The sequence below is a fragment of the Eubalaena glacialis genome, chromosome 6, assembly GCF_028564815.1.
Source record: "Eubalaena glacialis isolate mEubGla1 chromosome 6, mEubGla1.1.hap2.+ XY, whole genome shotgun sequence".
Classification (NCBI taxonomy): Eukaryota; Metazoa; Chordata; class Mammalia; order Artiodactyla; family Balaenidae; genus Eubalaena; species Eubalaena glacialis.
In genome coordinates, this window is record NC_083721.1 from 96,836,434 (window position 1) to 96,852,506 (window position 16,073).

Consider the following 16,073-nt stretch of genomic DNA (forward strand, 5'->3'; position numbering starts at 1 on the left):
TAAAAGTTTGAGGCAGCAAGTTTCCTTGCCGGTGAGTTTACCCTCAGCAACCGAACTCCAGAAAGTGCTCTTCACGCCGGAAGTGCACTAATCCGCAGCACGTGGGGTTGCCAGGGCGCTCTTCACGTGACTGGGAGGGGCCTCGGGAACCTTGTAGCCAATGGTAGCACGAGAGGGCGGTGCCTATGACGCGCCGGGACCTATCCCGGAAGTAGGGCTGATGTGGGGGCGGGAAAGGGCGGGGAGGCCGGGGTGTGGGAAGTGTGGCGGCCCCGCCCCGTCTCTTGGAACTGCCGCGGTCGCCACCGCTGCCGCCCCCGCAGCTGTGGGGGACTGGCGCGGTTACGCAGGCGAAAGGCGCTCTTTCCCTGCTGAAAGGTGAAGACTCTGGGAAAAGGTGGTGGGGCTGCGACCGGAGCGAGGCAGGGCCGGGGAAGGCGGCCGGAGCTGAGCCCCGACCGTGGAGAGGAGGAAGGATGGAAGGGGGACCGAGGCGAGCGCGGGACCCGCCAAGGCTCAGGCCCGTGAGGCGCCGGGCCGGGCCGGGGACGTCGGCAGGACAGGGGGCGTCTGAGAGGTCGAAGTGACGGCGCTGCGGGCTGGGGGGAGAAGTGCGCTCCCGCTGCCCGAGGGCCAGGTGCTGCTGGCCAGGCCCTGTTATCTCCATCCTTCGTGGGGACATGAGGCCTGGGCTGGGCCCCCCGCAGTGAGCATCCGGGCGGCGGCGGAGGGCCGGGAGGCGCGGCGCGGTGCGGGAAAGTCACCGGCTCCTCCTGCAGTGGGACGGTGGGGGCCGGGATTTGCTGCCCCCAGCGCGGGTGAGCACCCTGGGCGGGTATCCCCCACCCCCCAGCGAGCTCTTCTGCGACTTCCCTCCCACCTCCCCACCGAAGGATGGAAAAGTTTGTAAGGCCGGAGTTAGAAAGTCCCCACTGTTCTGGGTGGGTGTTCTATAAATGCAAAAATAATAGATCCATGATGCGTGGCTCGTAACCTCTCCGAAATGAGGCGTTTCCCTGCCTGCATGCCAGTTGTTAAAAAGCAAACAAACTTTTTGCATAGTACCCTCAGAAAAGCAACCATCTCCCCAGCCCACCATGGCGGACGAAATTGATTTCACTACTGGAGATGCTGGGGCTTCCAGCACTTACCCTATGCAGTGTTCGGCCCTGCGCAAAAACGGTTTCGTGGTGCTCAAAGGACGGCCATGCAAAATAGTGGAGATGTCAACTTCCAAAACTGGAAAGCACGGTCATGCCAAGGTAATTGCCCTTCCAGGTCTTTCTTGGTGTTGGGATTTTGATCATTTGTATTCCATTACAGAACATGAGGTTTCTGTAGTTATAAGCGTATAATGACACTTTTTTTTTTCTTCCCACAATTACTGGGTGATCAGCTATTTGAATACTGAAAGGTAACATTTCCTTCTTGGGCCCTTATAATGTTTCATTAACGGGGAACTGAAACTTTCCTGAATCCTAGTGACTTAGACAATCTATTCAGTTTACAAATGAGAAAACCTGTTCTAACATCATTCTAACGAACCTAAATTCATTTTTCTTAATCACTCTTATGATTGAATTACTAGACTATATGATATTGGGTCTTGATATGTCATGATACTGTCTAGTTGTTCACTGCTTCTCAGTTGTATGACCACTACATTTTTTTTTTAAGAAAGTAAAATTAGATGACCTTGGAAGGAGAAAGAATCTGTCATAATCAGCTTTGGTATTATGCATCTGTGTATGTAATGAGTGATATCTTGGCAAAGATTAAACAGTTTCCTGTTCTCCCGTCTCTGTTAGGTTCACCTTGTTGGAATTGATATTTTCACGGGCAAAAAATATGAAGATATTTGCCCTTCTACTCACAACATGGATGTTCCAAATATTAAGAGAAATGATTATCAAGTAAGTACTAATTTCCTTTAGAATGCTGCTTGTTTCCTAAAGGTGCAGATACTTTCTACTGTCCATTGTAATTTAATAAAACCCACAAGTAGTTTTGTAGGTTTTTCTAACCAATTGTTAAGTACCACTTATTTTAGAAATTGGAGAAATAGATAGTGCTGTTTAACACTTGTACCTTGTCTAGGATGACTGTTAGTTTGCCACTTTTTAACATTCTTGCATTTTAAAAAATTTGAACACTTATTATTTCTCAAATCAAGTGACTCCATATTGTGAGTCCAATGTTTAGTGAAAGTACTATTTGCTTTGTTGTAAATTGTTTCTCTTTGTTGTAAATACTTTCCAGGTATTTCTTTTCCCTTACCAGACCTAAGACTCTCAAGAAATTATTGGAATTCATGTTCCACCAACCAAGTTTGTGTGTATTAGTGAATATGTGTCAGAATTTGGTATTCTTAAATAGGGAAATAAGTTGAAAGCCATAATTACAAAGGATAAAGTGTATGGTCACTGAATTTGGTGAAGAAAATACAAAAACTTCGTAATTGTTTTATTTGTATTCAGTGACCATGCTGTGACCTTTTGTTAAATTATAGGTATAAACTGCAAGTTTTAGTTCCAATTATGCATTTGGATAAGTCATGTTTAATGATAGCGTTTTCTTGTTTGGAGTATTGATGGTAACCAAACCACTGACCTCATAGAATGTGGGAGCTCAGATTAATCATAACTAAAGTCTTTCTTGAAAGTCTGCAATTTCTTTATCAAGCATACTATATAGAGAACTCTTTTCATTTTACATAGTGAAAAATACAAGTGTGACACTCGAATTCGTTTTACCCAATTTAAACTTGTTCCTTTCTATACCTCATATTGTGTTGTATAATTTTTAAAGAATGTCACCATTAACTGCAATTATCCAATGATTTCCTTTTGCTTTTTGACCATATGTAAACATATTTTTACACAGTTTTAATCTAGTAAGCAGTTTTATATTTTCATTTTCCCACTTACAAATGTTTTCTAGGTTGCTTTGGAGTCTTCATAGAAATTTGAATTGTCTTAGTATAAGAATAGCAAGATTTTTTTTAAGTCAGGCAGATCTGAGTTTTGATATAGTTCTGCCACTTTCAAGCTGGGTGATGTTGGACAAATTACGCAACCTCTCTGAGCCTCAGTTTTCTCGTCTACAAAGGAGGGATAATATGAAGATTAATGAGAAAATGTACCCCATAATTCCCTCATAAGTAGATATGTACCGAAAAGTAGCTTTTTTTCTGCTTCCCCTTTTCCTGTGTAAAAACTTCACTTAATCATTCCATTATTCTTGGAGCACCTAATTTAGACATGGCATATAGTGGACGCTCAATAAACATTTGTTAAATGCGTACCTGACTACTCAATGAGGTAAAGATAGTACAGCCAACTGAAGCTAAGCATAGAATTTTCTTTTGCCAAAAATAGATTTCTGTTTTCATCCTTAACGTGTGAATGCTTTGAATATTCAATATTCATTAATATTCATTCAATATACAATGCTTTTGCCCTTGAGTGTTTCAGAAAGATGGTATCAGTAGTTCAGATGACTACTACTGTGATCAAATTAGCCAGTCATTGATTGGAGCTCAAGATTTAACATAAGGGAAAATTTTGGTTTGGGTTTTATTTTGAGATAAAGCAGGACCTGGACTAGGATGAGGGGTATGAGGTGAGTGAGGCCCTTGCCTCAAGCACAAAATTTTAAATAAAGACAGTACCAGAAACAATGCCAAGCTACACAGGGGCCTGATCCTGTCTGATATTTTGTTCATTATAGAATTTATGAATTAATTCTAATTTTTAAAAATATTACATTAACCTGATCACTGAGGGGTGTGTGTGCGTGTGCGTGTGCACGCCACCTTAAATTTTGCACCCAAGACAAGTGCCTCACTTGCCTCGCCGTAGTCCCAGCCTTTGGTATGTAGTCTGTGTTCCAGAGCGGATAAGAGAATGACTCAAGCCTAACAGTCTGGGTCCAGATCCTTGCTTTGGCACTTATTAACTGCATGACCTTGGTTGGCAAGTTATTTAATCTCTCACCTGCCTTTCTTTATAAAATAAGGATAAGAATAATAAACTCCTCATGGAATCACTGTGAGGTTTAATTAGTTAATTCTTAGAATAGTGCCTTGCAGAGGGAACACTCAGTGATCACATCCCTTCATTATCAAGTCACCATAGAATACTTATTTCTGTTCATTAAAAAAAATTAGTTCCATGAGCCTTTCCAGTTATATTTATTGTCCTATGGTGGTCTTCACTAACCTTTCCAAGGGCCTTGATTAAATTTCTACTTATTATTTAGCTACATGTAGTCCTTTGTATTTGCTGAATTCAGTATTTCAAGTGCCAGTTTGACAGTCAGCTAAAGTGAAATATATATATCTGTTCATTATAATAATTAAAAAGTAAGTGTTTAGGAAAAGAAATGTATCAATATTTACAATTTTAATTTTACATATTTTAACATAAGTTCAGAATGAAAGGAAAATTGTCTCCTAAATTCCATTCCAAGATGTAGCTTGGATTGGAATTGCTAATTTCCATCACTTCTCCCAAAAGTAGTTATGGTTATCTGGGGCTCACTGATGGTGTAAAATACAAATACACCCAGACACCTTTGGGAATCCCCAGACTCTTAAATATAGAAACGCTTGTTCAAACTCTGGTACGCACTTGAGTCATATTTCTTTAGAAAGTTCTGTGTTCCTGTGCACTACACCACAAGTTAAATGCCTTTTCTGCATTTACTCAAGTTTTACCTGTCATTTAAAGACCACTTTTCAGAAGGAAAACTAATCACTACAGGACATGTTAAAGTGTATATTGTGCATCTTTGGATTATTGATGAATTGCCAAAACTGTGAATATTAAATCCTAGTATATTCTTCAAATAAGTGGTATGTCTTTTGGATATGGAGTTGAATTTTGTTGTTGCAACTTAAAATAGAACAACAAAGAAAATAATGATGCTATGAATTCCTTGTGCCTAAAGTCTTTTTATAATTTATACCCGTTCTGTGGAATCTTTGTGTTCCCTGGTAAAGGCAGTCTTTCTTTGGAGTAGAAAACCTCTAAACCAGCAGATCCCAGTACTGCAGGGACAAGAAACAGATATTTTGCTACAGTATCATTAAGGGTAATAGTGAGAAGAGCCTCCTACCTTTGGTTCCTAGACCTGTGTATTCTACCTATGGGAGAAATAGTACCATATATTGGAATATATTTAACCTGTAAAACAGCACCCAGACCCAGAGAGTGTCATTCAGCAGGAGGCAAAGATGAGTCTTCAATAGGCAAATGCACACAGGCAAACTGTCTTAGAATGATGGAGGACATGGACCAGTGAATTCTCTGAGCATTGTCCTGTTGTCTTTTTATTTTGCCTGTCAAATGAATTTTTTAGCCAGAAATGAGACTATGTGAGGTACTGACAGTAATGTGACTGTTTACAAATCCTCAGATGAGATCTTAGCAGAAGCACTGCAGGCAGCAAAGGCAAGTTTATATGTGGAGTAAGGATCTATTACAGTGAGCACAAACTGCTGCCTCTTCCATGATGGAGGGAGTACAGTGTTACCAGGTAGCTGGCTCTTACCCCGGGGAAATGGTGCCATATCAGGGACTCTGTATTGGTCTCTGCTGTGAGGTACCAGCAGTGGCTGTAGTCAGATCAGCCTTGGTGAGAGAAAACCGGTGTCATTGAGCCCATGCCACCATGGCCAATTGTTCGTGAGCCAATTGAACAAGGACTGGGAAGACTACAAAAAGAAGCTAAATGACATTCACAGGTAGAATCATCTTGTCACCTAATTGTCTGCCTCCTCGGTAGCATGTCCCCTTGGTAAGCATTTATATGGACACATTCTCTATTTGGAGAGGTCCCTCCACGTACCACTTTCCCTGACCTTATTGTCAGCAATTTTCCCATCTTTTTCTTTCAGTTTTGTTGACCTTCCATCCATACTCTTAGCCCTTGCCCATAATCAATGTAAATCCAAACCTTTGGTTCCCTCTTCTTTCAAGTCTAGTACATGAAGTTCTCATCCCCACTGTCTTTCAGGGCCACCTCTGAATAGTTTCATCAGACTATGCATAACCATCTAGAAACCATTCTGAATTTTGTTTTTCAGTCAGCTGGTAATAGGGAACTCCCCACAAAGTCATTGGTACAAGTTGAGGGAGAAATTGTGGATGTTGCAGAAGAAGGTGCTTCTGAGTCTCATACAACTTGTTGGTGCTTTCAAGAGCTGCTCAAGTTGATCTCACATACACAGCTTCCACTTGATGATGGAGTGCTGCTGTGCATACCCAACTTTATGGCTTGGTGTGTCAAATAACACTCTAGTTGATGATAGTGTTATTTCCTTGTGTTGTCTGATACCAATGATCAAACATTCAGTTCCCTCCAGGGACCAGCAGCTCTAAAGAAGTAGCTTGAGAGTGCTGGGGGAAGAGGAAAAGGAAGAAGGAGAAAGGAGGAGGTCTTACCTGAAAGTCTGACTGTTTTGAAATAGATTGAGAAATAAAATTAAATTCAGAAATTAGGGCTAAGGCACCTGTAATGATGCTATTCCCTCTCCAGCCTTCTTCTGTTGTATACCAATAATACAAATACAAGCAAAAAAGTTCCCCCGTAATTCTCCTTTTTCATGTTCTTTCTTACCAGACCACATCATGGATAGAATCTGCAGTCACTTACTCTCCCCATATCCTTCCTTTTAGTTCATGCTTTGCTTCCTCAGCTCCCTGTACCCCCAACTATTTAGTGGTTACAGTGCTCTTTCTAGAATTCTTATATACCATAGCATTTTTCTTTTTTACTTTTTATTGTGGACATTTTCAAAATATGATGAACCTCACGTACCCATCATCCACCTTCCACAATTATCAGTACATAACCAGTCTTGTTTCATCTATACCCCACCATCTATTTTTATTTCCTGTACCCTCTACCTCTTGTTTATTTTGAAGCTAATTCCAGATATTATATCATTTATCGTTTCATCTGCAAATATTTTGCTACGCATTTTTAAAAGGTAAGGGCTGAAAAAATAAAAAGCATACTGTGGCACCCCCAAAATTAGTAATTCCTTAATATCTTCAAATATCCAATCAATATCTACATTTTCCTAATTGTCTTTGTTTTTTTGTTTGCGTTTTGCTTTTTCCGATGTGATAGTTACTGTTTTTGTTTTACAGTTTTTCTAAATCAGGACCTAAATAAAGTCCACGCATTGAAATTGGTTGAGGTATCTCTTAAATCTACTTTATAGGTTCTCCTCTCTCAGACATGCATTTGAGTCTCTCTTCCCTCTCTTTCCTCCCTTCCTTCTTTCTCCCTCTCTCTCTCTCTTCCCCTCCATTTTTGATGAAGAAACTAGATAAGTTGTTCTGTAGACTTTCGCGCAGTCTGTATTTTGCTAATTGCATTTCCTTTGTCCCACATATTTCCTGAAAATTGATAATTAGATGTACAGACTTGATCAGATCCACTTTAGATTTTTATTTTCTTCTTTTTTTCTTTAACAAAAATTACTCCATAGGTGATATTCTGTGCAACCATCAAGTAAATGAGTCTGATGGTTTCTTTTTTTTTTTTTTTTTAATTTATTTTTGGCTGCGTTGAGTCTTCGTTGCTGTGTGTGGGCTTTCTCTAGTTGTGGCGAGCGGAGGCTACTCTGCGTTGCCGTGTGCAGGCTTCTCATTGTGGTGGCTTCCCTTGTTGCAGAGCACAGGCTCTAGGTGCACGGGTATCAGTATTTGTGGCACGTGGGCTCAGTAGTTGTGGCTTGTGGGCTCTAGAGCGCAGGCTCAGTAGTTGTGGCGGAAGGGCTTAGTTGCTCTGCGGCATGTGGGATCTTCCTGGACCAGGGCTCGAACCCGTGTCCCCTGCATTGGCAGGCAGATTCTTAACCACTGCGCCATGAGGGAAGCCCCTGATGGTTTCTTTTTTTGTGATGTTCTTAGATATGTAATAATTGCCTCAATCCATTAATTTATTAAAGGAGACAAAGTAATAATCTGTTACTTTTTTTTTTTCTTTAAAAGCCAGAACACTTCTATAAGAGAAAGTTTCCTTCAGCTTTTTTGTTTACCCTGTGGTACAGTATGTAGTAGGAAAGCCAATATAAATACTTGATTCTTTCCCTTTAAGTACCAGTTTTCAAAATTAGTTGGTTTCCTGGCATCTACTGAAGATGACCAGTGAAATTTTTTTTTTCACTATGAACTCAAGCATTTAAACACATTTATGTTTCAGTCCATTGTAGTTATTATCATTATTGATTCTCAAATTGTTCTTTCTTTATTCCGGACCTTATTCTGGTTAGCTCCTGAATCCCTTTGATATGAATCTAGTGGTCTTTAATAGCACCATGCTTTCTCATCTTGTATACTTCCTACTCTGTACCTGGAATTAGCCATTTTCCCAGGAGTCCTATGGAGAGAAATAGCACCATACATTGGATTCTTTCAGTAGGAAATGACAGATACCACATTCTGGTACTAGGATTTTGGGTGTATGGTATAATTTCAAATGTCATTCAGCAGCTTGCTACACCACTGCATGCCTGACTCCTCTATTACAAGTTTTCTGACCCTGCCCTCTCCTGTCTCCTTGCTTGCTATTAGCAAAATGATAGCTCTCTCTACCAAAAAAAAAAATTGTTCATAAACATCTCAGAGTTATCAAATAAGTAGATTGCTTACAGGTGAAGAATCAGAAGGAAATATTTAGAATTGACTTATAACTGTTTTCTTACCATCCTCTCCTTCCAACTGTACAGCGTCAGAGAGGGCTTTGAGGGAAGATTGAAAAAGTTGCACAGAAATATGCTTGAAACACAAAAATGACACCGTTAGCTATTTTTTTCAAGATTGAAAATTACAAAAGGGGAAGTGGTACCTTGAGAGAGGAAAAATCTTGCAGATACTACCTGAGCCAGGTGATCAAGTTAATATCACCAGTAATAGGACATAGTGACATAATTTGCCCCTTGATGTGATACTCTGAGGACACATCATATATGTAGTAATCCTTCCAAAAATGCACTAGCTGAATCATTAGGAAACAAACTCAAACTGAGCAACATTCTATAATACAGTGAACCTGTGCTCGTCAAAAATGTCGATGTCATGCAACACAAAGGGTCAGGAACTGTTCCAAATTAAGAGACTAAACTGACATGACAGCCAGATAAATACAAGGCATGATCCTGGAGTTGGAAGGGAAAAATTGTTATCGAAGACAGTATTGGGACAATTGGCAAATTTGAATATGGACTATATATTGAATAATATGTTAGCAATATTGAATTCCGTGATTTTGAAAAATAAACTGTGGTTATGTAAGAATATGTCCTTGTTCTTGGGAAAAACACAGTGAAGTATTATTGCTGAAGAGTCATGATGTTTGAAACTTACTCTCAAATGGTTCAGCAAAAATAAAAGAATAAGAATGTGTATGGTATGCATTTTATATATTCCATATATACAGAGAGGGAAAAAAAGCACGTGGTTAAATGTTAACAAAGAGTAAATCTAGGTAAAAGATAAAGGATTTCATTGCATTATTTTTGCACCTTTTCTCAATATCTGAAAATTTTTAAATAAATAATTTATTTAAGAAGATCAAATAATTCCTTTTTATTATTTAATTTTACTTTTCTGTAGCTTAGCTTTATTTTTGAAATTTTAAATTTTATTTCTATAGCAATTTATTTTAATGTTTAATATTTATCAATATATATTTTAGTAGATGTTTTATAATATGTCTGTATCTTTTTGTATTTGAAATGCTTTAAATTTCATCCCATGGCTTATTTTATTAATTCCTTTTAAAAAATAAAATACCATATAAATACCAAAATATCAGTATTATTATTTGGTTTATGTGGTTCAGTCACTAGTGGAGTGGGAACCTTTAACTCTTGAAATTGACAGGTTCTACTTCAGGGAATTGTTAAAAGAGCTGAAATAAAAAAGATGAGCCTGTGGTTAATTGTTTAAAAATTACACTTCTGTCTCCACCTCCTTGCTTCCCGCTTTTCTGCCAACTACCTCACAAATGTTTGAGTGACCAAAAGATTAATTAAAAGTGTTTGTGGTGGCTCAGTTGGATGGTTTTTTGTTTTTGAGATTGTAGACATGTGCAAAAACTGAAATCTCCGGTGGTAGGTGGGGTTTCTGTGGAAAGCCATTGCCAGAGTTGGTAGTGCCATAGAGGAGAGCTTTGAAACTCTACCTCTGTGGTATGCCTGTGTTATGTCATAGTGGCTGAAGGGGACCAGGCACCATGTCTTTAACTCTTTTTGTGTATGTCAATGGTAGCATCTGGTATGCTGGGTGATTGCCTTTTATAAAACCTGTTAGACAAATGGGACCTAATGAAACTTAAAAGCTTCTGCACAGCAAAGGAAACCATAAACAAGACAAAAAGACAGCTCCCAGGATGGGAGAAAATAATTGCAAATGAATCAACAGACAAGGGATTAATCTCCAAAATATACAAACAGCTCATGCAGCTCAATATCAAAATAACAAACAATGCAATCAAAAAATGGGCAGAAGACCTAAATAGACATTTCTCCAAAGAAGACATACAGGTGGCCAAGAAGCACATGAAAAGATGCTCAACATCACTAATTATTAGAGAAAAGCAAATCAAAACTACAGTGAGGTATCACCTCACACCAGTCAGAATGGCCATCATCACAAAATCTACAGACAATAAATGCTGGAGAGGGTGTGGAGAAAAGGGAGCCCTCCTGCACTGTTGGTGGGAGTGTAAATTGATACAGCCACTATGGAGAATAGTATGGAGGTTCCTTAAAAAACTAAAAATAGAATTACCATATGACCCAGCAATCCCACTACTGGGCATATACCCAGAGAAAACTATAACTCAAAAAGACACATGCACCCCAGTGTTCATTGCAGCCCTATTTACAATATCCAGGTCATGGAAGCAACCTAAAGGCCCATCAACAGACGAATGGATGAAGAAGATGTGGTACATATATACAATGGAATATTACTCAGCCACAGAAAGGAACAAAATTGGGTCATTTGTAGAGATGTGGATGGACCTAGAGACTGTCATACAGAGTGAAATAAGTCAGAAGGAGAAAAACAAATATCGTATATTAACGCATATACGTGGAATCTAGAAAAATGGTACAGATGAACCTGTTTGCAAGACAGAAATAGAGACACAGATGTAGAGAACAAATGTACGGACACCAAGTGGGGAAAGGGCGGGTGGGATGAACTGGGAGATTGGGATTGACATATATACACTAACTAATATGTATAAAATAGGTAACTAATGAGAACCTGCTGTATAGCACAGGGAACTCCACTTCGTTGTACAGCAGAAACTAACACAACATTGTAAAGCAACAATACCCTGATTTAAAAAAAAAAAATTGTTAAAATTCTAGGCACACTGATGGTGTACATGCTTTTAGAATAAATTAATGTGGCCTGGCAGTTTCCTCATACCTGTAATGAAAGAAATTCAATGATATCAATACTGTTCTTTTTTGCAGGTTAGGTTGATGACTGGTTTTGTTTCATTAATGTCATCAACAAGCTAATGTTTTTCTTTCTTAAAAAATCTAGTGTTGTTAGCAGTGAGCTGGAGACCCAAAATTTTCCACTTCAGTTTGTTCATAATCAAATTATAAAACACATTGTTTGTAATCGTGAAAAACTGAAAATAACTTTTATGCCCATTAATACAAAAATGGTTAAATCAGTTACAGTATAACTTTGCAGTTGTGAAGTGATTAGAGAGACTAAGCTAGGTCCATGTTTTCCAAAATGGAAAGATTTCTAAGACATATTAAGTGAAAACAACTTGCTGAAAAATACTTATAATATCCCATTTATTTTTTAAAGCAACTATATATTGTGTACATAACTTCAGGATACTCTATTAAAAAGCCTAAACTGTTTAATAACGTAGAGATTTGGGGGAGGGGCGAGTGCAGGAAGGAATGAACTTATATTTTTTGTCTATACCTATTTTATGCTTTTGTATGTGTAGCATTCTTAAGCACCAAAAATGTATTAATGTATTACTGTGTACTTATACAAATTAATATAGTTGTCAATTTATGTAAAAATTACAAAGGAGTGGGTGTAATCTAATCAGTACAAATGATATAATTTCTTTCAATAGCTGATATGCATTCAGGATGGTTACCTTTCCCTGCTGACAGAAACTGGTGAAGTTCGTGAGGATCTTAAGCTGCCAGAAGGTGAACTAGGCAAAGAAATAGAAGGAAAATACAATGCAGGTGAAGATGTGCAGGTACAGACCTATGGAGAGATTGTTTTTTTAAATCATTTTATAAAAACTTTGACCTAAACTAGTTAGCATAAAATACTATAGGTCAAATATAGCTTTTAAATACTGATGAAATGTTGAAAATGATCTCTAGAACTAGGCAGTTTTCCCATGATACCTTTTACCATGGCCATTACCAAAGAAAGTATCAAAGTTCATTTTTTACTACATAGACACTGTCAACGCTGAATTTGTTTTGAAGATCAGCCTGAACTATTCTTAAGGATGAGAAAGGATGTTATGGGAATACTAAAGAGTGAAGGTGACTTACTTTATCTTTGTTATAACTCTCAGAAGTATAACGTCTAATAAGTATTGAAACATTTATAGTTCTTATTCTCCTGTTCCCTGGAATTTTTCTTAAAAACCACAATTTGAGAAATTTAGCTTTAGAAAACTGTAAAAAAAGTAGATTATTTGGTCTTGGAATACCTCTTTACAAAATCAATATGTATAAAATATCCACAAATATCCAATGTATGATGAATTAACTATATCTTATATATGTATTGCCTTTTGAATAAATTTTTGCCTACATTTTTTTCCTTCTAGGTGTCTGTCATGTGTGCAATGAGTGAAGAATGTGCTGTAGCCATAAAGCCCTGCAAATAAATGGGAACATCAGGCATGAGCAAAATGTTTAGGTCTGGATCAACTGCAGATCTAAAGTTTGGTTCTAAGTTGTCACCAAAGCTATGGCATTCATAAGCAACCTCATTTCTTTTTTAATTGTTTTGAAATTGTGCTGAGTTAGTTTTGCAGGCAATTCGTAATTTAAAAAAATGATCAAGATGTATAATTCTTTTTTTAAAATTTTGTAGGTGTCTTTCCTATAACTTTCCTGTGGTTTTCAGTATGTAAGTCTAAGAAACAGACAAGATAGCTTCAGAAGATGTGATTTGTCTGAGCAAATCGTTCCTAAATTTTAGTTAAATGATAAATAAACCAGGGTTTTAAATCAAACAATGTAGCATCTAGTGGTATTGAAGCACCACATTTAAGTTGAATTGCTCTGCATTAATTTCAAACTTAATATCATAGAATAAGTAGATTATGGATTGGAATTGTCAGAGTTTCAGCATGGGTGTGGCAAGTACAGATCCTTAAAAATCATGTTATCAAAAAGTGCCATTTATCTTAGTAACCATGTGCAGCCCACCTGTATTACCTCAGTCATTCTGTTCTTTGCCAAATTGCTGGTAGACTTAATATAACCTATATTATGGTGATTTTAGTACTTTCTTGTGGTTGACAGAGGCATTAAACTGTTTTGTGACTGTTAGCAAGTCATATTGTAAGGAAGACACAAAGGACAATGGCAAAGGATGTTGGTTAAAGCTATAGGTTTTTATTTGAGGCCTTTGTATTCAACATAAAAATAGGAAGTTTCCATTTGTGTTTTTGCCTTTAACTCTTGTTTTCTCTCTTTATTTAAAGGAGTGACCTGCTTTACAGGATACTATGCAGTACTTTTTATTAATTATGTTGAATAAATGTTGGTATTTGTAGTAGCCACTCCTTTTCAGCCATTTTTAAGTAGACTTTTTTGACATCAAAATATTTGTTAGACAAAACTGGAAATTCTTACTTTAAATTGATTTGGAACATTTGTTCAATTTATGTATGTTTTTTCTAACATGAAAGTGAATCATAGAAGAAAAGTCACTTTGTGTGATAATTATTATTTAACTTAAGAAGTGTATGTATTTTATCTGATTGTCATGTGACTTAATTCAGTTACTGGTGTGAAATATGTCTAGGAAAAAATTCTATAAACAATTATTTAAAAAAGTATTTTAGGTGATTCTGCTACATTTCTGTTTAGTCTTTTGGATCATATATCTATATTTCCAGAATTCTAGGCATTGTCACAGGGTTTGTGAGGACCTTTGACTCAATACCAGTCATTATATTGCAGTGCAACTTAGAACAAAATCACCATTTCAGTAATAACTTCATTCTCTAAGACTCATTATGAGACCTCTCTCATCATACTTTGACTTCTAAAAGGCCTTTGTACCTATCATCTAGAAGAAAATATGTATGATGCTGTAACTGGTCTACTCAGTGACTGGAAATAGCATTAGGAACAGAAGATCCCAAAGTTTTAGTTACTTAATTTGCTCACACTTTTAAATCTTGTATTGGCCTCAGCAAACCCATTTGGAGAAGCAGCAAGATACTTTAAGGAAATGCAAGAGGAATTCTAAAGCACAAGAAATATTGAGGTTGTAGTTAATCATTTTTAGTATAACATTTTAGCTTTTGCCCATCCAAAGCACAGTTAGTAATTAGACTAAATTCTTTCCAGTATTCCATTTAAGTGTCTACTACATACTGCTCTAGTTTTTTAGTACTCTGTAATATGTATCTTACTTGTGACTGGTTGGCATTGTTACCCACAGGAACTCCAGAAAGTTATCAATCTGTGTTACTTGCTGGTCATTCATATGACCCCAGTTAACCACACTAGTGTTCTGGTTTAGTATTAATTCTGGATTGACATGCCCTTGTTCTTCGTAATTTGTCAAACTTCACATAAATATATTTTCAATTGTGAGGTAAGTGTATATAAATTATAATGCATCTGTACCTTCATATCTTGAATGGCAAAAGCTATTTATGCTTAAATATTTCATTTTAGGTACTATAATGAAGTTTAAATACTCTTCTGTCATATAATTAATTATAAGTATAGATTTTAAAGATATGGGACTGTTTATTTTCACATAAGTTAGTACATGTTTCTCTAGAACAATATATTTCATTTAGAAAAGCTTTATAAACTGTATTAAAAGGAAGCAGGAAACATATTTTTTAACAGAAGTGACTTCATTCTTTTTTGACATCAGAAATGTTAAAAGTTGATTCCTAGTATTTGTTGTACTTTTTGTAGCAAATGTTAAATGTCAAAGTTACCATGTATAGAATGTAGACTGTCACCTTGATAGATTATACAGTGATACCTTTTTGTCTGTAGGCATTTCACCAATTTATATACAATATTATAGTAACAAGTGGAATATTTGTTTCCTTCTAGAACAACATATTTTATTTCTACTGTGAAGACTTTGTTATACCTTATTCGCTACAAAGTTGTATACCCTCTGAAATAGATCAAATTATTGCTACTTTGACTTAGCATTTGCATCATAAACATAATTATGGTGTTTCTTTCATGCTCCCCTCCAAGGGCTGTCAGTCGCTTGAAATTATTGCTAACCAAGCTCTTGAATCCGTTTCCATTTATGGTAAAAAATTCTGTACCAATGCTTTATAACAATTATCAAAACTCTCCTGCAGCCAGAGCATGAAATCTTTAATAAGAGATGCTGCAATAAAATGTTTAGGCTATAAAATTTGGGGACACAACTTTTCATTATAGCACAATGAGTGTGCATGTGCACACATAGCTTTGTATGTTGGTTCTTTTTGCAAAGTCGTTCCAACTCTTAAAAGTACTGTAGTCTGGTAGTGCCTCAAATGTTGGTAACTTTTTTTTTTTAATTTACAGCTTTTCCAGAATTTGTTTTTGTACTTTAAAGTTTCTCAATTAGATTATTTCTAGTTGAACTGTAATTTGAATGCATTGTTCTCAGGGCTGTTTGTGCTAAGTGCTGAAGTTTCATTATTTCAAAGCTAACTGCCTGAAAGTATATTGCAAATTTTTCCCAAATTGTAATAGAGTGATACATACAAACAAAAATCTGTAATATCAACATACTTAAACCATATACTAAATAGTCAAGAAAAAAAATGGGAAC

At 37.1% G+C, this 16,073-nt stretch overlaps 1 protein-coding gene across 1 annotated transcript; it reads left to right on the forward strand.

Moving 5' to 3' along the window:
- The first annotated feature begins 262 nt into the window (after positions 1–262).
- On the forward strand, positions 263–13,866 carry EIF5A2 (eukaryotic translation initiation factor 5A2). Its single transcript, XM_061193437.1, has 5 exons — positions 263–378; positions 1,063–1,262; positions 1,809–1,913; positions 12,142–12,273; positions 12,862–13,866. The coding sequence occupies exons 2-5, from the start codon at positions 1,098–1,100 to the stop codon at positions 12,919–12,921; spliced, it is 462 nt and encodes a 153-aa protein (XP_061049420.1). The 5' UTR covers positions 263–378; positions 1,063–1,097; the 3' UTR covers positions 12,922–13,866.
- Positions 13,867–16,073: the final 2,207 nt, after the last annotated feature.

Excerpts from the sequence above, each read along its gene's own strand:
- EIF5A2 (XM_061193437.1), top strand. The coding sequence starts at position 1,098 with ATGGCGGACGAAATTGATTTCACTACTGGAGATGCTGGGGCTTCCAGC. Across the intron at positions 1,263-1,808 it reads GAAAGCACGGTCATGCCAAG|GTTCACCTTGTTGGAATTGA; the intron begins GTAATTGCCCTT and ends CGTCTCTGTTAG. Across the intron at positions 1,914-12,141 it reads TTAAGAGAAATGATTATCAA|CTGATATGCATTCAGGATGG; the intron begins GTAAGTACTAAT and ends TTCTTTCAATAG.